Source organism: Phyllopteryx taeniolatus, chromosome 5 (genome assembly GCF_024500385.1).
Source record: "Phyllopteryx taeniolatus isolate TA_2022b chromosome 5, UOR_Ptae_1.2, whole genome shotgun sequence".
Lineage (NCBI taxonomy): Eukaryota > Metazoa > Chordata > Actinopteri > Syngnathiformes > Syngnathidae > Phyllopteryx > Phyllopteryx taeniolatus.
The window spans coordinates 29261123-29283933 of record NC_084506.1 but is presented as its reverse complement, the minus strand read 5'-3'; the positions used below and the strand labels follow the sequence as shown (position 1 = coordinate 29283933).

The 22811-nt window shown below is 43.1% G+C and overlaps 1 protein-coding gene across 11 annotated transcripts in view; it reads left to right on the top strand.

Annotated features, from left to right (window-relative positions):
* Window positions 1–22811, top strand: part of syt7a (synaptotagmin VIIa) — a 120782-nt gene that overhangs the window by 69296 nt on the left and 28675 nt on the right. For 3 of the 11 annotated variants that reach the window (XR_009788697.1, XR_009788698.1, XM_061774598.1), the window contains exons 1-5: window positions 3558–3958; window positions 4292–4486; window positions 4636–4715; window positions 5709–14859; window positions 19894–20025. Coding sequence is in view for 9 of the 11 variants with exons in the window: in XM_061774598.1 (XP_061630582.1) it covers window positions 13637–14859; window positions 19894–20025 (1355 nt within the window). In the remaining 2 variants the exon portion in view is untranslated. Of the gene's footprint in view, window positions 1–3544; window positions 3959–4291; window positions 4487–4635; window positions 4716–5708; window positions 14860–19893; window positions 20026–22811 lie in introns of those variants that run through there. The other 8 variants (XM_061774605.1, XM_061774604.1, XM_061774599.1 and 5 more) reach the window with 7 other exon arrangements.

The following is a 22811-nucleotide window of genomic DNA, read 5'->3' as shown; positions in this document are numbered from 1 at the left end:
TGTACCTTGTAAACTGTTTCAACCGTATGACAGGAACAACTACCGCGATTATAAATCCTATTAAGTCTAAAAACATTTTTAACACACTGTCAAACAAGTGTAAGAAGTTAACCAGTAATGATTGTTCCTGGCATAGCTGAGTTCTCATGAAATAGTTTGCCCGTCCATTTTTTTTTTTATTGTCTGCATTGCACGATCTTAGGGGTGTTTGGAGTTGGAGGTTCCTGTTAAAATTGTTCACATTATGGATTGTTTTTATGGTCATTCACAATTCTAAAGCTCCATTATGATGACTGATAGATGTGCAAAACCTAAAGCGGTGAGGCGGGTCAAATGACTATTAAATTTATGTTGTGGAGCTGCAGGTTCTCTGCAGAGGGGCCTCATCTTGTTGGTGTTAGCTGGGATGTTAACACATCAATGCCGGTGCTGCTAACATCTGTTTCGACAGCAGTGGCTATTTGGCATTCCGAAGGCCTCTGCCTGCTTCTGTGAGCGCTGTGCTGTTTGATCCGTGACATAGCTGTGAGCGCAGCTGAGATTGGACCGGACCACATTCAGAGCTCCTTTGAATCAATTGTGAGAGCAACATTCTTGTTTTGCACAAGTTTGGATATTGGGACTCTGGGAGGAGGATCACAATGAGGCCAATCGCCGTAGTTGTGAAAATCGATGATTGCAGAGCTTAAATAAAATGAATTAGTATAATAAATGACCAGGCATTACGATTATGTAAAGCCCTAATGTTGTCAGGGACAGATTGTCCATGATTGTGTTAATGTGTGAATCATATGATTCAAAGTTAATTCCTGTTAACAACAATGTTTTGACAGATAAACGATCACTCCTTTCTAATTATGGTGTGATCTGTGTAATATTGAGCGAGCATGTGGACTCTTGCTGTCTTCTAGTTCAAACAAACACAGCTGGGTGTTGGAGGGCAGTACACTGCCAACTGATGCAGACAGAATGCTAGCTTCTTTCATTCCTCATGTCTAGAGCCTTCAGAAAAAGGAAAGAAAAAACAGCTCATCATCACTGCGGGCAGTCTTCCTCTAGTTCACCAGATCTCACTTTAGGGCTCCCGTATTAAAATGCGTTGGGTGTAGTTTTGCTGTAATTTGCTGTAATTTGAGTCGCTCACATAATTAGGCCTTCACATCACAGTAGCGACGTTTTGAACTGGTTGCTCAGAGCCAATTGGCATTGTCATTGTGAAACTCTTTTGTCATGTGACAAAAAAAAGTACCAGGTTTAAATTAGACTTAAGTATTTTCAAGGGTATTTGAGTGGAGGATTAGAGGGAAATTGCTCACTCTTCCATTTGGTTTGCTTTAACCCTCATTTGGGGCACCGAGCTGATTTTTCTGTATTGTGCATGTCGTAAGAGCTTTGTCATATTCATTGCGATGGATCCCTGCAGCATTTATTCATCTCACTCACAGTAATGTTTATTAGGGAGAAGGTGACTGCTATGAAACTGTTGCATCATGCGTGCGTACGTGCATGTGGGAATGAAAGCCGTGGGACTCAGTCATTGGTCGCTGCTGCACGTTTGAGTCTGTTCTTATTTTTACCACCATTCCACTTGAGACTTCCTGCCACTCGCTGCTTAAGGCACTTCGCACCTGTCCCTTCACTCGTATCGCCTATCCTCTGTCCCCTGTCCCTATTTTCCCTTTACCTTTGGCTGACACCGTTATTTATTTATTACAAATCTGACTTCTATCTTTAGCTCTCTCTCTAAGCAGTGACCTCTCACTCATTGTCTTTGTCTTCCCAATGTCCTGAAATTTTTACACCATTGATTGATATATGACTAGCCTGCGAAAGCTTGCCTTCCACATATTAGGAGAACATTTGCTCCCTGTAAATACTCCTGGCTATTGTGCTACTGGTTTGCTATTGGTCACAGATCTTGTAATGGGTCTAAAGCTTCTATATTCAATATGTGGGCATTAGTTTCAAATAATATCAATAGCTATCTGGGCCAAGCAGTTTGCCTGGTGCACTATCCTATATAGCCTTAGGAACTATTTACATCCCGATGTGCTCGCTGAATGATTCATAGATCGATGCGAGTCATTTCGGTCTCTATCAGAATATCATACATAAGCACAGTGCTGAGTGCTTGGCGCTTAAGGACTGCATTCACATAGATAGGCTCAATATGGGCTGGTGTATACTTGAGTGGCAGTCACAAAGCTCTTGGCAAACATATAGAAATCTTTCTCTAGGCAGGTCTTATCAGTACACCTCCTGTTGTCATCAGTGACGTGGGGTGAGGTTTATGATTGGTGAGGCACTGACTAAGTCACGGGACGTCTGGAGCTCTATGAAGCTCAACTCAACACTGCCACGTGCTGGTTGTGGCACCGTACATACCAGACTCCATTGTGCACTTTTAGTGGCTTTTCTGGTCGATAAGAAAGACTAAATGTCACACACTTTCATTTAATATATTACACAGTCTGTTAAACGTCAGTAAGTTCAGTACATGTGTGATAAAACGTATATTATTGGCAATGTAATGAGGAAACACCAATGTCTCTTGTGTGAAGCCACAGACCAATCACAGCCTGCCTGAATGGATGTGTGCGTGGTCTCTTGAAGCATCATGGGAGTGATGACTCAGCGTGATTCGTAACTGCGCTAACTATGCATTTGAACCGGAAATATGAAAATTTTGCTATTTTAATGATGAAATCATTGAAATTGTTGGGTTGAAAAATCAATGTAAAGCACGGACCATAGAACTAAAATGGAACAATTTAAGGTAATCATAAGGTTTTTTTTTTACTATTCACATGCAGTGGAAAGGAAAGACCACCAGGGGACAGTGCGGCTCTGCCTCACTTGCCTACCCTGACCGCACGTCACCGGTTGTCATAGTGCGTATTGATCTAGACAAGAGTTAAGACCCTAAACAGAAGCACAAATCTGATCAATCCATTTACATTCACTAACCATTCCAATTGAAGCGTACTGTGGTTCCAAATACTAATATGGACCTTTTAAAGTTAAGTGTACTTTTTGTCACATGTACAATGTACAAGGGTTCTTGGAAGATTAGCCATGGTCATTTGTTACAGGCATCCACTGAAGGTCTGGACTGCCTAGTTTCATAATGTGTGCGCAGCGTGGTTCTAGACCTGCTTCATATACAGTATGTGAAGTGCCTTAAGATAACTTCTGTTGTGAATTGATGCTATATAAATAAAGTCTACTTGACTTGACTTGCATCCTCCTTCCCTCCCTCTTCGTAACTGTCATTTGTCATTTGTCAGTTCATTGCGTGTTCCAGCCATCCATCCATTATCTGAGCCGCTTATCCTCACAAGGGTCCCGGGAGCGCTGGAGCCTATCCCAGCTATCATCGGGCAGGAGGCGGGGTACACCCTGAACTGGTTGCCAGCCAATCGCAGGGCACATACAAACAAACAACCATTCGCACTCACATCCACACCTTCAATCAACCTACCATGTATGTTTTTGGGATGTGGGAGGAAACCGGACTGCCCGGAGAAAACCCACGCAGGCACGGGGAGAACCTGCAAACTCCACACAGGCGGGGCCGGGATTTGTACCCCGGCCCTCAGAACTTTGAGGTGGATGCGGTGGTCACCGTGCCGCAGTTTCTGTGTGTTCCTCTCAGTCAATTTCCAAGATGAAAAATCCTTGCATATCCACTGCGTATCACAGCGACCAAGGAGGGCATTCAAATCATTTGGAAGATAGGGCAGCTTTTGACTTATCCCCTCTTTGCGTCATGGGTGTGTGTTATGGTTGTTGTCTTCCTCCTGTCTCGTACACACCTGCTCCTGAGAGCATCTTCCCCACCTGTGCCTTGTTTACCCTAATTACCCCATGCATTGAACCTCGTGTCTCATTCTTTCTGGTCGCCAGTTCCTTGTACCTCACGTTCCAGCATTCCTTGTTTCCACGTCACCGACTCATAGTAAGACTAGACCCTGTTCTGATTATTGACCTTGCCTTGTTGCCTCACGTTTTTTGGATACTGTTGCCTTTTCGGATTGCCTGCCTGTGGACTGACCTCTGCCCGTTTATTCAACCTCTTTTTGAAACTGTCCATTTGAATTGGAGTCGTGCATTTTGGCTCCTGTCCTTTGTTCCGCTCATGACACTTTGCCTCATATGTCGCCAAGTGTCAGTGGAGATTACCTGCATTGTGATGATGGCCAAACACCTTCGATTCTGATGTGCTTTTCTAGTACAATGCGCCCAACATGCCTAACTTTTTCAATTGCCATTATTTCCACGGTAACGGCAGGTCATGCTCGAGCTGTTTGAAATCAGAATGGAGCGGGACTTTCCAGACGCTTCTCTCCAGTGCCCAGAGAATTACCTCTAAGGAGGCAATTGCCATGTAAATTTCTTGGTGGCTGCGATTGATAATCACACAGAGAAATGGCACTCCACCGCAAATTTGATTTAACTACGATGAGTATAATCAGCAGAGCATCAGGTAAAGGACTGGTGTTTTAGACATAATAGGGGTTGCATCTTTACTTGCAAAAACGCTGCTTCAAAAGGACAAATGCATGCAATAACCTTTCACAATTCCCCCCCCCCCCTCTACTTTATCTGTGTTCCCCTCCCTGCGCTTGGATCAAGGGGAAGAGAAATAAGCCGGGAGTAGAAACGGCAGACACTCCAGACTCTGCACGTGGGCGAGGGGAGAAGAAAGCCATCAAGTAAGTGCCTGGTAACTGGTTGGTCTTGAATAATCTGGTGATAATGATTTTCATTTGGTGAAGCTTTAAGGCTCTCAAACACTGACAAAAACCAGTCAGGAAAAAAAGAGGCCTGTTGTTCTTTTTCAAAAGCTCTGCAAGAAGTATAACAGGCAGATGTTAAATGGAGGCTTAGTGATTTAATCATAATAGATTACATCCGCATCATGTTAATTGTGACTGCACGTACTATACAGTTTCTTAAGTGCACGCAGCTTGCCATGCCCATGTTAACTTTGATTAAATAGGTGTGTGTGTGTGTGTGTGTGTGGTGGCATTCATTTTGTCTTTGTGAGTTTAAAGGTATGAAATGATTTTCAAGGTGCTTTTCTCCTTCTGATGAATTGTAGCTATAGGTCAGTTCTGGAAAATGTCAGCTTTGTAATGCTAAGTACAATTCTTAATTCCACAAATGTCTTTTTAACCTGTTCATCACCACTTCTCTTATATGCTGCTGTGACTGTTTTCTCTGAATGTCATGCTTTCCCTTTTATTTCATACGTTAAGGGTATAAAGATGGCTATGTGACTGCTTTGTGATTTGGGTGACTTATTATTTTTTGCATTTATTTTTACATTTTTTTTCTCTTACTCACGGGCTCAAGCAGCATTGATGTGCTCTGTTGTTCATCTCAGCTTCCAACTCTACTCTTCTCTTTGTGCATTGCCTTTGTCTCCTGTGCCGCAGCTCTGACCACTCCTGTGACTTGTATGACATCAGTGATTCTGCTCACCTTTTCCTCCTCTACTACTGTGATTTATTTCTCTGCCACCTCTTGTGCATTTGTGTCTTCTTACTCTTCATGTTGAGGATTGGGGTGGAGGCCTTTCTGAATGCTCACTCAAATGTTTGTCACCTGCCATGCTAGGTGAAAATAATGTCATCACATGCTATTGTGGTCCTTTTTCCTTGCTATCTCTCCTTCAAACCGCTGTGGTGACTCTTCCAATCCAGGCTGGAAAACAGCCTCCCATTTCATGCAGCTCTAAGACTGACTCTTCACCAAACCGAGCTCTCGCATCATCTCCAGAGAAGGAACGCTTATTGCAAAGTGTTGGTTGGTGCCAAGGCTGTCCGCAGTTGTGTTGCTCTGACCTGTCTTTCTCTTTGGCCACAGTGATCTAGACAGAGACTTTTGGAATAACAATGACAGCAGCACAGTGCAGCAGAGGTGGAGCTCCTATCCGCCGAAGGAGTTCGTACTTAACATTTCTCCCTATGCCCCATATGGAGACCCTCGCCTCACACTCAAGTGAGTCTTGGTCCAAGACTGGTAAGAGTCTTCACCCTTGAGCAGGGCTGTAATGAGACCGGGACACCACCACTCGTTTTCTTTTCTTTACTTTTCTTAACTCTTCCCCTATCCCCCTGGCTTCACAGTCCCCACCACTTACCACTCATCTAATTGAACCATTCAATGTGCCAGTCAAATGATACTTTGAATTTAATGTAAACTATTTTGATTTTTTTCTCTTCTAAACGAGAACGTTTTTCACATCAGTAACTAGAAAAAAAGGCTTATTTTAAAGGCCACTGCATAAATATTGTAATACATTACAGCTTTAAAAGCTGAGTGTTGTTGTTAAATATGATTTTCATGAACTCTTGTAAGAACAAGGAAAACGAATGCACCCAATGTAACCATGCTGGAGGGCACAAATGGTTACTAATGATTACTCATCTGCTCTGGAAATGTGAGTGGGTCAAATGTCATACACGCACATTACAGCCTCCCTGCGACAGCCTTCCGATGATTACTGCAAAGCAAAGCAGCGCAGCCCTGTAACTCCCTCTGGCTCCTTTCTCCTGATCCTCCTCACTCTCTGTCACCTTTTAATGAACACCCAGGCGCATGTTCCAATGCCCGCTCCACTCCCTACAGCCCTGCTGGTCATATTAACTCCTGACCTCTAACCTCTCACCTCTCTCCCATGGATAGTAACCATGGAGACGGACAACCCTCGTAGCTTTCCAATCTAAATGATGTATAAACTTTACCCCCCTACTGTAATCTCCCCCAAACCTTGTGTGTGCTGTTTTTGTGGAGGGTTGACCGTTACACAAGGTTGCGGTGTGAAGCCAATGTTCACGTGGTTGACATTCCTCTGTGCCCTTCCTCTGATCCCTCGTTATATCTCTAAAGTCAACGACACTAACACCGTGACACTTGAGCTGCATCTACGGTCGGTCACAATGGGAGATGAGGTATTTTTACGTCATGTAATAAAAGTAATGCTTGGAATCCAGTAAAAGCTCGAGCAAGGTCAGATTTATCTCCCTCCAGGCAATGTGAGGGCTCTCGGTTTAGATTTCCTGCTACAAGGAATCTGTCCGTAAACTGTCTAATGAATGGTCATTTTTAATAGGCGGAGCTGTTGAAAAATGTGTGCTAAATGGCCCGGAGCGATGAGGCTGCAGTGTGCTGGTGAAGGTGCTGGATGCTATTAGTTTTCCTGACTAAAAACTCCACTAGAAGATGATGGCTGCTGGTCCTGTAGCCTTGCACAAGCCTCCAGTGCTTGTGTTTTGAGAAGTTCATTTTTTTAAAATAACCCTCAAGGTTGGCATTTGTCCATAAAGCTGCTTTATGCTCCAGTTATTCTTTTGTCCACTCATAGTAATGGACAATTTTCCCTGCAAAAATGGCAAATGGATTTCTTTCTCAATAGCCTGCCAGAAAATATATCGGCATTGAAAAATTGAAGAAATCAGCAGTTTGTTATTATAAGGGGAGACGGGTGATGACCTCCTGACTCTGACCAGTTATGATCCTCAAGCAGACAGCTACAAAAATCATATCCTGTTTAAGATTCCCTTGAGATCAGCAGCTTTCAGCTTTCTGTAATGACATTGGGCCACATTTATCAAATAGTTTACTATCCTGAATGATCCATCTTCATTTTTAAGGGATTACTAGATTTGAAAGTCAATACCACCATTTTTAAACCGTTTTCAGTATATTTATGTAGCTCCAGTGAGCTACAATTTACAATTGTAAAAATTATTTGTCATATATTCACAATGAGACTGAACTGTATATACTATATATGATACTTCATCTTATAAATCTGATACCTCAGAGGGGAGGAACTGTCAAGGAAAATGTGGCTATATATCTTTTGTAAGTCACTTTTACTCCCTTTGAACCTCGGGCAGTAAAGAGAGAGATGCCTGACTTTACTGCACATTCCTGTAAATACTCGTGTTGATTCATGGCCCCACTTATTTGCATGTTCCTACTTTTAATATAAGTGAAAACCTTGTTCACTTTGCATTCAGCTCGATAAACGATGCCCATGTCACCCCTGTTGACCATTGCTCCAGCAGTGTCATCCATGCTGTTGTTGTGATTGATGACTTTTCCACATGCACATTCAGGTCACTTGGTGACAGTCAAATGTGAAGGTTGACTTTCAAAGAGAAGCAAGACAAATATTAGCATTCTCTGACCAGAGCATCAGTGATTCCTCATAGGTTTCCTCCACAGGAGGACTGTGCATGTTAATGAAAAGCAGTCATGTCACCAGAGGGCACTAAAGTGCTTTATTTTTATTACCACTGCTTTCTAATTTATAATAATTTTGTTCAATCCCCAAAATAGCGTTGGGTTATCATTTGAGTTGGTTAACATAATTTAAGCACTCAAGTCAAGTATTACTTTTTCATGACGACTTTATATCACATCATGATGACTTTTATCTCATCACGACGACCTTAAATCGCGTCTGTTTTTTCTCTCGCTCACAAGTTGACCCAAATACGTCATCGTATGAAACGGCTACACTATATGGGAAAAAGTATTGGGTAACCTATATTTCATGGTAGCACCTAATTGAGCCTTTGAGGAATCCCCTTGTAATAAATCCATAGGCACTACATCAGAGTTTCTCTTCGCAGCACTAGGTTCCACTCTCTTTGGAACACGTTCTACAGCATTCTGTAGTATGTCTGTGGCCATTATTATCCATTAATCAGAAGAATACAAAAAAACATTCTAGTTCACACCAAAGTCGTCCGATGGTGTTCAGGTGAAGGTTTTGTGTTTGGTCTTCCTGGTCAATCTCATCTAACCACACCTTTATTGACCTGGCTTGTTGCACTGGGACACAGTGGCCTTCCCCAAAATAATGCCCATCAAGTTGGAAGAATAGAATAGAATGACGGTGTCCTGGACAATACTCCCTAAAAACAAACCCTTGGTATCATTTCAACATGTCCATTCCTCCACTCCTTGGCTGGCATTGTGTAGATGTAAGGCCACCCTGATCTGTAGAGGAGGTTTGGATCTGTATTTATTCAGTGCGACCAGAGACCTTGCCCTGTGATTTACATGGAGATGTTCTTCCTAAACACTTCCACTTTGCAATAAGACCACTGGAATTTCTAGCAGGGAAGACAAGTCACGGACTGACATTTTAGCAAAGGTGGCCTACTTAATGCATCTTAATCAAATTTAGTGAGCTCTTTCAGAGAAAAGCCATATCTCATTCATTATACCGTATTCCAATACTTTTGTCCATGCAGTGTATTTCACACCTTCCTATTCACGTATTGCTATGTGGCGATCAAATGGCAGTTAGAATATCAGGTATTTATGTCTAGAAATAAATTTCAATCAATGTTTTATTGGAACACCATTAAGCTAAATTTCATTTTCACAGGCTCTTCAAAATGGTCTATTATTCTCACTCGGTTACAATCCATCGCTCTTGTGGCTATCATTGAACTGCCTTGTATAGTGGCACGTCTCAAGCACCAAACGTATAAATGAAGGCGGGAATGAGAGTTTAATGGCCAGCATCCACACACTGCTGCTGCTGCTGCTGCTGGTGAATGCTGGCAGCTGTGAGATTGGTCCTCTCGGCCCAGACGGAGTGACCTTGTTGGTTTTCCACCTTCCACAGGCTACCCGCAAATGCTTCTCCTCTTCCCCGCTCTCCACTCCCCATTTCTGTGTTTGAACACACTGGACTCCAGACCTTTTTCATTTACCTGCTTCTCACTGGGCTTGGAAAGCTGTCTCCTCACACACTCTGCTAATGTGTCTCACGCACTTAGCCGCGTGGTTGCTCAACCTCTTTTCCTGTGTTTATGTTGTGTGTGTCTCTCTCTTTCTGTCCCTCACATGCTTTTTGTTGTTTTTTTCCCCCCTCCTCTTCTTGTCGTTGCTCTCTATCTCTGTATCCTCTCTCTACTTCTGTACATCTGCACCTTGTCTGCCTCCCTTAGTGGGGCAGTGTCAGGGTGTCAAAAGGGGGCACCAACTGGGCATGGGGATGTTGGGGGTGGGCCTTACCGCAGTGACAGCATGAAGAGCATGATGACAGAGGGAGCGAAGGCCGGGCGATGGCAGACCGTCCAGGGCCACATGCAATCTGGAGGATTTAGACCCAGCAAGTGAGTTTAGCCTGCCGCACACCGAGTGATTAGTTTTGCTGCGATTCGAAATTTGAATTTCAGATGAACGGTCTTGCAACGTCGCAGATGTAAAATTGCCAGGTCATATAAGATGAGCTATCACATCAAGAATTACATTTCTGGGTATGAAGCGAGATCCACGTTACCACCGCCAAGCCACACCAATACATCCATTCATCCATTTTCTGAGCCGCTTATCCTCACTAGGGTCGCGGGAGTGCTGGAGCCTATCCCAGCTACCATCGGGCAGGAGGCGGGGTACACCCTGAACTGGTTGCCAGCCAATCGCAGCATACCAATACAGTAAATACAGAAAAAATAGTTTTTTTAAAATAATACTGAATTATAGTTCTAATTTCAAATGTACCTGTGGCTAAAAAGCAAAGTGTGGAGAGTCTCTGTCACAGAAATGCAAAAATGCAGTCAGTGAATGGGGTGGAAATTGACCACAGCCCCTCAAATATCCACACACTGTCCTTTATTTTGCTTTTTATTATTGTACATAGCTACAGCGGCCAGGGCAATCCACTTCTTCCGTGTCAAATACGCCATGTTGTTTGTGGTTAAATAAAAAGTAATACAGTGCAGTATACACTGGGTATGGAAATTATTCAGACCCCCTTAAATTTTTCACTCTTTGTTATATTGCAGGCATTTGTTAAAATAATTTAAGTTCATTTTTTTTCCTCATTAATGTACACACATATTGACAGAAAAAAAACAGAATTTTGAAATCTTTGCAGATTTATTAAAGAAAAACAGCCATAAATCTTCAGACCCTTTGCTCAGTATTTAGTAGAAGCACCCTTTTGAGCTAATACAGCCATGAGTCTTTTTGGGAATGATGCAATAAGTTTTTCACACCTGGCTTTGGGGATCGTCTGCCATTCCTCCTTGCAGATCCTCTCCAGTTCTGTCAGCTTGGATGATGGATGTTTGTGGACAGCCATTTTTAGGACTCTCCAGAGATGCTCAATTGTTTAAGTCAGGGCTCTGGCTGGCCCATTCAAGAACAGTCACGGAGTTGTTCTGAAGCCACTCCATTATTTTAGCTGTGTGCTTAGGGTCATTGTTGGAAGGTGAACCTTCGGCCCAGTCTGAGGTCCTGAGCATTCTGGAGAAGGTTTTCATCCAGGATATCCCTGTACTTGGCTGCATTCATCTTTCCTTCAATTGCAACCATCGTCCTTTCCTGAGGACTGCACTGAGGAGAGGCTTTTGTTGGGCCACTATGCCATAAAGCCCTGACTGGTGGAGGGCTGCAGTGATGGTTGACTTTCGAGAACTTTCTCCCATCTCCCGACTGCATTGCTGGAGCTCAGCCACAGTGATCTTTGGGTTCTTCTTTACCTCTCTCACCAAGGCTCTTCTCCCCCGATTGCTCAGTTTGGCTGGATGGCCAGCTCTAAGAAGGGTTATGGTCGTTCCAAACATCTTAAATTTAAGGATTATGGAGGCCACTGTGCTCTTAGGAACCTTAAGTGCAGCAAAATTGTTTTTGGTAACATTGGCCAGATCCATGCCTTGCCACAATTCTGTCTCTGAGCTCTTCAGGCAGTTCCTTTGACCTCATAATTCTCAATTGCTCTGACATGCACTGTAAGCTGTAAGGTCTGATATAGACAGGTGTGTGGCTTTCCTAATCAAATCCAATCATCCATCCATCCATTTTCAACACCGCTTATCCTGGTTAGGGTCATGGGGCGCTGGATCTTATCCCAGCTGACTTTGGGCGAAAGGCGGACTACATCTTGAAATGGTCGCCGGTCAGTCGCAAGGCACATAGAGACACAGACAACCATTTGCACTCACATTCACACTTTCACTGAGTGGGAACTGAACCCATGCTGCCCGCACCAAAGTCAGGCGAGTGTACCACTACACCATCAGTGACCTCAGATCCAATCAGTAAAATGAAACACAGCTGGACTCCAATGAAGGTGTAGGACCAGCTCAAGGATGAGGAGAAGAAATGGACAGAACCCAAGTTAAATATGAGTGTCACAGCAAAGGGTCTGAATACTTATGCCTGTGTGATATTTCAGTTTTTCTTTTTTAATAAATCTGCAAAAATGTCAACAATTCTGTTTTTTTTCTGTCAATATGGGCAGCGTTAATAATTTAAAAATGATTTAAGCAAATCGGCTGCAAAATAAAGAGTGAACATTTTAAGGGGGTCTGAATACTTTCCGTACCCACTGTATGTGGAGGCTCAAAAGGTTAAGAACACCGCCGATAAGAACACCACAGGTCGCAGTATTGTGTGCAGTAGTGTCAAATGCGTGGGGTGCGGGTGTGAGTCGTTGACTGTAATTTGATGGCGATTGTGCAGTCCAGTCGCTGGGCAGCGTTGTGCAGCAGGCCATATAATCTGGAAAAAGGACAAGTCTGTTGCACAATTTAAACTCACCAGCAGGTATGTTTAGTGTTCTGACTAAGCAAGTCAAGTTGAGGAGGGAGGTGGGGCTCAGGTGTCAAGGTGAGCATGTGGGCACAGATCTTGGTGTGAACCCAATTGGACCTTGAGCTGACACCATGTTGACTCAAGGCTTCAGCTCAACTGCACAATGTAACCAAATTGGGACTGCACTGCCTGTAAGTGCTACTTCTAAAATGAAACACAGAAAAGTGTAACTTCCACACAATGGCTAAAATGATGTCATCCATCTGGCACTGAGTTCCTGTCGACTGCGTTATTTCACTCTCCTGTGACTTATGACATCCCTGAGACTATATTTAACACGTATGAGGCTGTTAATTTTCAGTTGGGCGTGATTTTTGCACCTTCCTTCGGCACCTTGTGATTTTCTTCCAACACAACACATTCACGCTCTTCACTACCTCATCCCTCATCTGCTCAATTCCCCCCACCTTCCCATCCTTTCTTTTTTACCCCTTCTCTATAATTGGTTTCTATTTTCAGGCAGCCATAAGAGTCTCTGTGTCTTGTGTTTGTGTCTCGCACCCCATTTTCCGACTGTCCTCCATCGTCACCCTCTCCTGTTATCGCTCTCCATCTTACTGTCTCCGTGTACAGCCACTCCTACGAGTCTCTGAATCCTGTTTCATTTTAGCACAACCTCATATTACCCCTTTTATCTTTTATGTATGACTATTAAATATGATTAACGGTACACTGAAGACCAAAATTGCAAAATAACGATGGGTGAAGTAATGCAAAGCCGAGTAAACAGGTGAATAGCGCTCATGACCTAATTCAGGTAGTCTGGGTTGTGCAGTCAGCTGACAGTGGAGGATATATTTAGTCGACAGCAAAAAAATGTGTTTTTAGAAAGAATGCACAACAGAGTTTAATACTTACGTGTACGGAAGCAAGCTATGTCATACAGCTTGATGATCACGTGACTGCTAAAAGTGCCAATATAGACAATATTAAAAGGGGAGTGGAAATGAAAACTTGACAGAGGGAGGGACACATGGTGTAGGCCTTGGTTGGCTGATGAATGTCTCTTGAGAGGAAGCATGTGTTTAAAAGACCCAAAAAGACTTGGAGAGAAAGGATGAGAGACTGTCAGCTAATTTTCACAAGTGAGTGGAGGAAAATGGGGATATCTCATCAGAGCAAAAAAAACTCACCAGGAAGGCCTGGAAGCTGCAAAGCTACAAGCCAAACGTCACAGAGACGCCTCGCGCCCGTTCGGACTCCACGCATCCGACCGCTGCCACCTCGAAATTCTCTTTCGCGCAAGCAGCACGCTCACGCCGCGCAGACACGCAAGGTGCCCTTGCACGTGACACAGGCGCGCAGGGCGAGCACACAGCTGGCACACGGGTGGCTGACGCCGGCGTGCGACTGGCAGACAGGACAGGGTGCTCACTCGGGTTGCACCATCTACTGCTATTTCTGCTACTGCTGTTACTACTGCTGCCTCACATTGCTCTCCTTCTCTCTCCTCCTCCTCCTATCTCCTACTCCACATGCTCCACCCTCTGACTCCTTCTCCAACCTGCCTCCCGCTTCCTCTTCCCCCCTCCCGACATCAACTTCCTGTGTGGATGACAATTCGATCCATCCTGACCTCAACCTGACTGTTTCGGCCGTGTCTCCCTGCTGCCCTCTGTCATCCTGCCTCACCTCTGATGTCTCTGTCTCCCTTCTCTCTACCTCATCTCCTGAACTACTCACCCCCTCTTGCCCTAACACCTCTCCTGCTTCCTCTTCTGACTCCTTCTCTTTCCATCGCCATGTCCTTTGCCGGCCGTGGCCATCGTCTCGTTCTCTTTCTTCCCTGCTCCTCTGCCCTCCCAGCTTTGGGGATCCAGTTTTATCCTACACATCCACTCTGGAACACATCCCCTCTGGGCCGACCCGCCCTCGGACGCTGCTACGCCAGCAGAGTCTCCAACAGCCCCTCATGAACCCGCCGGGCTCTGGATTTGGTCATCCACCCACCACATCCCAGAGTTTGGGACAGTTACACACAGCACCTGGACAGCCCGGGGGAGGCGGGGCTGCTGGGAGAGGAGAGGCAGGTGGTGGCGGTGGTGAGGGTGGGGGTGCAGGTAAAAGAGCTGTTCCACGGGCCACACGGGGCAACGCTGCAGGTGCAGGTGCCTCTCGCTATAGAGGAGGTGGCCCAGGAGGGCGCTCGCGTGCCAATCCTGGCAGTTGGGATTACATGATGGACCAGATCCGGAATCGCGGCCTTGATGTCAAATCCTTCCTGTGAGTCTTTACCTCAGTATGTTTATGAAATCTACTCATCCTTAGGCCTGTTTTATCTTTGCAAATATATTTTAACATGTTTGAATGCAATCTATATGGAGTTATTATATTGAATTACCAACTAATCCTTATCTCTACATTATGTGTCTATGCATTCTCTGATTTATTCTGTTTTAATTTGTGGCTCAGATCCAGGGAAGGATATTACATCTTTCTATCAAAATGTGCACATGAACCTATTGTATGTGCATAATCAATGTGGGTGTGAGCATCATCGTTATTCCGCTGGAACTTTGAGTAAAACACATTAATATTAATCATGTCTCTGTATAAAGACACTTCTGGTGGTGTTCATGCATAGCATGCTAACGTTGACAGATTGGGTCGAAGGCAGATGATCCTGATGTTGGCCTGTTTGAAAAATCTTTAATATAAATGTTAATTTAATGTTGTTGTTGAGCTGCATCGACATTTATCATTTGGCCGAGAGAGGAAATAGCTCACTAATATTAAAATTACATTTTGTGTCAGAGATTTTGTTGCATGTAGGAGGACGGGTAATATTTGATGACTTTTATGCTCATCTAAAATATTTGATGATTAAATGATTAATGAAACAACTGAAAATGGTAATGCTTGCTGCCTTAGCAGTAATGACTTGAAGTGCATTACATTGCTAATTATCGAACAATATGTCAAAAGCCTGTTCGAGCCTAACTTTAAATATCACAAGCATGGGAACTGGCAAGCAAGTTTCAGCTGTTGTTATTTTATTCCATGATAAAATCTTCAGGGCGGCACGTTGGGGGACTTAGCACATCCGCCTCACAGTTCAGAGGACCCGGGTTCAAATCCGACCTTGCCTGTGTTGAGTGTGCATGTTCTCCCTGTGCCTGCGTGGGTTTTCTCCGGGTACTCCGGTTTCCTCCCACATCCCAAAAACATGCATGGTAGGTTGATTGAAGACTCTAAACTGTGGGGATAAGTGGTGTAGAAAATAGATGGATGAATGGATAAAATGTTCAATGTTTATGCTGCATGTTCTGCTAAACAGCAACATCTGTTTGGATAGAATTCAGCCTGTCTCATGCAATTGTCTTCACAGGACAGTGCCATGAGTTTACAATATTCATGAGATGTCAGTGACAATCTCTATATTTTATATTCATACAGTCCCACTCAATTACACCATGTTATTTTTGTGCTGTCCCTTGGAATTACTATTAAATGTCCTTCTTAGGAGACACACAAGTGGGCCTATCCATATTTTATGAGTAGTGCAAATTAATATTGGTATTGGTATAATATTAACGTTTTAGCTCTCTTTCATGCTAACGGTAAACCTGGGCTGGTAGTTGGGCTGCTAGCATGCTGACTTGTGTCTGCAAGGTCGCATAACACAGGGCATGTGTCACTGTACATCAGTATAAGAGCAAGGGTTAAGCATTGATTTTATGTCCACAGCACCATTAGATCTCCAACATATTGTTACTTCAGGCCATAAGAGGATGGCGTCACACAGGGGAGGAGGGGTGGTGAAGGCATGAGGAAGGACACTGGTAAGGTACAACATATCTTCTATGAGCTTATGCGTTGATTCTGTGCTACGATAGCCTTTTTAACATTAGCTTGACTTTTTTTCACGTGAGGTTTAAGCATCTGCGAGTGTACAAGAGTGACACAGCTGGACTAATGCCTTCAGCTAACTGAGCATTAGCAATGTAGCTCATGCAAGCACCAAGGTCATTGAGTGAACTGCCCATTATTGTCAACTCGTCATTACAAATGTGCGATAGAGGTCATTATTGGTGTATTTCCTCGGCAACACCAACACCTTAGATGATATATAACAGAGCAGCGCAGTAATAGACAACCCATCGTTCAAGCTAGTTAATTTCAATCTCTAACAAACTGGTGAACCGTTCCTGAGTGAAATTGACAATGTCTTTGACACAGATATCTAGTCTTTGAGCTGTTTTACCAAATAATCTCTCGGGAGATACAACTGCTTTTTATCCTTCATGATTTGTCCTGGTGTCATTAAAGTCTGTTACCTATCTCACTTCACCCATATTCGGAAGTGTAAATGCCCTCATAAGCAAGTAATGGGGAAAGAACAAGCCAATAACCATTCAATCATTATGCTGTACAATCACTGTACCGTTGTATTGAAGGGTACACAGCAAATAGCAAACTACTTTTAAAATTAATTAATTCAACAAAAGAAAGTTCAGTTAAACAGAAAACTATTAAAGCTGGCATGGTGTGCGAGTGGTTAGCACGTCTGCCTCACAGTCCTGAGGTTCAAGGTTCAAATCTACCTACCTGTGTGGAGTTAGCATGTTCTTCCTGTGCTTGCTTGGGTTTTCTCCAGGTACTCTGGCTTCTAGCAAGTTAGGTTAATTAAAAACTACCGATACACTATATGTGCCCTGTGATTGTCTAGCAACCAGCCCAATAGGCTTCAGCTGTTGCACGATTTTAATGGGGTCAACCGATATAGAAAATGGTCGGATGGATGGAGTGGAAAAACAGGAAAAAGTTGATACTATTATAATTGTCCCTAAACGGAAAGACGATGTGAACACAAGCAGCTCGCATTATTTTACCAAAATAAAGAAGTAGTATTTGTGAGGCAATATTAAACCATTCAATAGCCTAGACTTGTTTCAGGAACCAATTCAAATATTATGTGCAGATATTGTTAAACCACATAATCATTCTGCAAGTAATACCAGAATTGGGATACTGCAATGTCATTTTGCAGTACATTGACTCTTACCCCAACAGAAAGTTTATGCTAATGCTAGTCACTAGCGGTATTGTCAAGATGCAACTACAGTAGTTACTTTACCGGTATATAACTATTTATATCTGTGAGGCTATACCCAGCCATTTGTAATCCTTTAGCTTTTTTTGGTTGTTGTTGAAGTTTGTTGGAGGTGAGTTAGTAATTTTATGTTTTTTTTTTTTGTTTGTTTTTGTTTTTAATGAACAATGTGGGACATCCATCCATCCATCCATTTTCCGAGCCGCTTCTCCTCACTAGGGTCGCGGGCGTGCTGGAGCCTATCCCAGCTGTCATCGGGCAGGAGGCGGGGTACACCCTTAACTGGTTGCCAGCCAATCGCAGGGCACATACAAACAAACAACCATTCGCACTCACAGTCACACCTACGGGCAATTTAGAGTCTCCAATGTATGCATGTTTTTGGGATGTGGGAGGAAACCGGAGTGCCTGGAGAAAACCCACGCAGGCACGGGGAGAAAATGCAAACTCCACAAAGTCGGGGCCGTGGATTGAACCTGGGTCCTCAGAACTGTGAGGCTGCCGCTCTAACCAGTCGTCCACCGTGCCACCTGGGACATCATTGGTTAACAAATTATGACCTGGGATGTGACTTCATCTGCTAGGATGACAGAAAAGGTGGGGAACTACTGATATAAATGTGCAGCTAAAGATTATTAAATGGCTTAATCTTAAAGCTCTGAATTGCATTTAAGAGAGGAAAAATTATGAAGCAAAGGGGGTTATATTTCTGCAGCCTGACAGTACCATATTTTCTAAGCGGCGGTACAGTAGTGGCATCAGCGGCTTAAGCTATAGAAGCGTGGCTATGCGTGACAGGCGGCGGGGAGCCAGGATGGTTAAGACGAAGGGGATAGGGATGTTGGGGATTTGTGGGAGGAAGTGTGGCTGAATAGTGAAGTGTGAGGAGTGCAGCATGGCGGGCGAGAGAGCAGTGACCCAGAAAGCGGTGACACACTGCGAGCACCTCTAGACACTATGTCACTCAAATAGAAACAATTAGTCCAGATCCTTGTAATGAGGCTTAATTCAATTCCAACTCTGACCAAAGACGACATCAGCCATGTCTGTTGGAGGACATGTTTGGCGGAGATGTGTGCCTCTTTGTAATGTGTTAAATATCACATCCGTTAACAAGCATTAACTATTCACTCCCCGTTAGCCTTAATTAGTTCATGTCTGTGATGCAAGAACTACCTGGGTTTGCTGAAACTTTTTAAGTCTTTAATTCCCTGCCAAGAAGGCAATTTTATTCCTTGTTTTGTGATAGTAACTGAGGAAAAAAAATTTACTTTCACATGACTTTTTCACAGCACATTTCTTTGACATTTTCCTCGAGTTTTCAGTGAATATTGCTTGAATTCAAATGACAAACCGGAGGTATATGTAGGAGGTCTGTAATGGTATCGGTTTTAGAGTCAAATTTGGTGCTGATCTGAATTAAGATTGTTCAGCCGAGGAATTCATTTAATTGACTTTTAAGAGTTCTGTTGACTGTATCTAATTCATAAAACGCATCCTGAAGCCACGGAGGCCAGATGCAGTACACTACCTGGGTGCAACGAACACAGAGGTACTATTGACTCAGTCTTAACTAGTTGACTTTCTAAAGGACAAAAACATGACAGATTTTTGGAAGTTGCACTACATCCCCACTACAGCAACTCCTCCAGTCAGCATTATTCTACTCAGTGGAACACTGGCACGGAAACAGGAGTTTAGAACATGACGGGGCAGCTTCTACCATCCTAGTAAAATAATATTTTACTCCGTAACGATTGATTAATTGACTATTAATGTTCCCTGTAACCCATCAAATAAATTTAGTCAAACACACATCGCTAGTTTAGTCTCAGCAGAGCTCTGCAATCTACTGAGTGCCATATTAGTTTTTAATTTGGGTTTCCTTTCAGGTTCGTTAATATCCTTCCCTGGACAAAGTGTTACTTTTTTCTAATGTTGCTAAGTTTCTTTTTAATGACGATGTTCTTTATAATGGGCTCTTGTTCCTTCTTATAAGATCCTGAAATGTCCTGTCACAGTGCTGCTGTCTGTCCTCACCTTAATTGACTTCTCTGCCCTTCTCTTCTCTTCTCCTCTCCCCCTCCACATGCACCACATCTTCTGTGTGCTCAATTTCTCGACAATTTGAATCTGTTCTCCTTTCTTTCTCTTCCCATCTCTGTGTCTCTCTCTTATTTGATTTTTGTTTTTTGGGGAGCCAGTGAAGGGAAGCTGGTGGTCCTGTCTTTGGCCATCGGTGTGGCCGAGCAAGACGACTTTGCCAATATCCCTGACCTGCAAGAAACACAGCAGGCAGTCCCAGCAGCCAGTCAGGATCCCCCCCTCGAGAAGAGGTACCAGATAATGTATGAGTGTATGTGAGTGTGTGTTTTAGGCAGAGCGAAAAGGATGGCAAATGAAAGAATGGGAAGGGTATGATATCGAAGAGCAAGGTTAGAGAGGATTTCGGCAGCAAGGTAGAGGAGTCTAGTTTTATCTAGTTGATAGTCACTGTACTTAAATGCTTTGTTAAAAGAAAGTAGCTGAAATAACGCCACAAATATACATGGGAATAAAAAGAGATGATGGGGCAACCACACATGGGGAAAAACATGTCTGCAATTTTGACATGAGTTAAAGAGGCAAAGCACTTAAAAATGTTAGCTGTAAAAGCAATAATGAAGTCGTACGTGAGGATCATTTGCACCCACTGGTGCTCCCGCCCCTTTTCTCAACACATTTTAGCCAATCAAATAAAATTGTTTTCTCAAACCAGTGATCTTTTTTTAAAATCTGGGATGATAATAATCTCCTGTACCACTATGACGTTCTCCTCCACATTGTCATGACCTTTTTTGTTTATTTCACTCCTGCCACCCCCTATAGTTTTCACATTTCCTTTGTATTTGCACGCTTTTAAAATTCTAGTCCTCCTTCTCCTGTCTTTTTTTTGCCTCATGCTCATTAGCTGCCTTCAATCACCCTCTGCTGCTCAGAGTCCTGTCTCTGTAGCTCCACCAAGGGCCCAGAGAGCCTTCTCATTATTCCACAACATGTTCGTCGCTTACATGAATATGCTGCTAAAAATAAACCCTTTCCTTGCCTGCCACCCTACCCACCAGAAGCCAAAAGATTTCCACTCATCTATCACCAAAATAATTGGTTTTGCATTCTGTACAGGAATTTTGCCTTGTGGGAAGGGGTGTAGGAAGGAAACATTGCAAGCATTACAAATTTCAACAGTAGTTTGTTCTTGTGAAACAAAACACTCAAAGTGCACTGTGCATGTTGTCCATGAATGTGGTGAGGTTTACAGTATTTGTACCATTCTTCCACTGGCTTATTAGGCTCTTTTTAACCTCATTTCTTATTCTGTGATAAATTGGAGACAATTTGGATATACATGATGTGACACACAGACCTTCAAATGGCATAGTAGGGTGAATAAATTTTGATTATTCATCACATCAATTACATCTCACTCGCAGGTGTTTCATCACCGTGAGATGCACAAGACATGAAACTAGAGCTGTATTACACGACATAGCTGTTTTATCATTTACGCAGCTATGTAGGACAACATGATGGTCATCTGCTACTGGGGGGAAAAAAAATCATCCTAACATGGCTGCAAATTGTTTTAGCAAAAGGAAAGCACTCTCATACACATAAGAACATTTAACTACAGTGGTGCGTTGAGATATGAGTGACCTTACTTATGAGTTTTTCGAGATAAAACCCGTTATTCGGCTGATGCTTTTTTGCTTTGACTTGAAGTATGATCACTGTATGATGGCAGTGAACTCAACTCTCTTAACGATAAGCAGCACTTCAGCAAATAGTGAACATAGAAAGAGGCTTTGAGCTGTTTAACGCCACACCCAGTTGAAGTTTACTGTCAAACTCAACGTAAAACTACAAGTTGGAGGATTACATTTTGTGTATTTAAAACAAATACATAGCTTAGCCTTTAGTCCGCTAGCTCACTGCTAATGCTAGCACATGATTGGAAAGTCATATACGTATACTGTAACCCTTTAAATAACTGATATTTGACACAAACGGTGCAGCAACACATTTAGACTTTCAACATAACAATACTTACAGTCATGTATTCTCTATCCTCTCTGAGGGGTAAAGACGAGCAGAGAGGAACTGAGATGTCTACACTGTACAGACCTCCATGTACAGCAGGGATGTCAAATTCATTTTTGTCACAAGCCACACTGTAGTTTTGGTTTTCCTTACAGGGCCATTATGACTGTGAAACCATTTAAATGTATAATTGCCTCATCATATAGAGGATACACAAAACAATTGATGGTTAACTAGTTTTGAAATATGAAGTCAAGTAACGTCTAGAAAACATTTCTTCAACTATTGTTCAATTTATTTTAAAAAAGTGTTTTGGCAACAAAAGATGCTCAGAATCATTCATTCATTCATCTTCCGTTCCGCTTATCCTCACTAGGGTCGCGGGCGTGCTGGAGCCTATCCCAGCTATCTTCGGGCGGGATACACCCTGAACTGGTCGCCAGCCAATCGCAGATGCTCAGAATCTCTCAACCTTGTTAAAAGTGTAGACGATTTGCAATTTTGGAACAGATTTCACGAAGGAACGTGAAGTAGATGCACATGGGTCGCTTTAGCAGGCCACATCTGGCCACCCAAGGTTTGACACCTGTGATGTACACTATATCTGTCCGTGTCTTATACTGCCCCCAGGCGGCCAAGGCGGGCAGCAGCACAATGGCCATTAAAGCAAACTGTGACACAAATTGCATAATAATTGTTACTGTTAATTCTATTTATTTATGTCATTATTGTATGTTTTTATGAAGTACAATATTATGGAGTGCTGTACATTTCATTGTAACACACATTACAATTTTTTTTTTTTTTGTGAGGTGGTAACGGATTAAAGGCATTTCCTTTCATTTTGATGCGGAAAGATGATTTGAGACACAAGGGATTTGAGCTATGAGTGTGGTCACAGAACAAATTATACTCATATGTCAAGGCACCACTGTACTTTCAAAACTTGCCCATGACATGTTTTTGCTTGGGGTTAATTTAACACTGCAAGTATGAAAGTGTTCTTTGTGTAGGAATACCTTTTTTATGAACAACAAAACTCTCT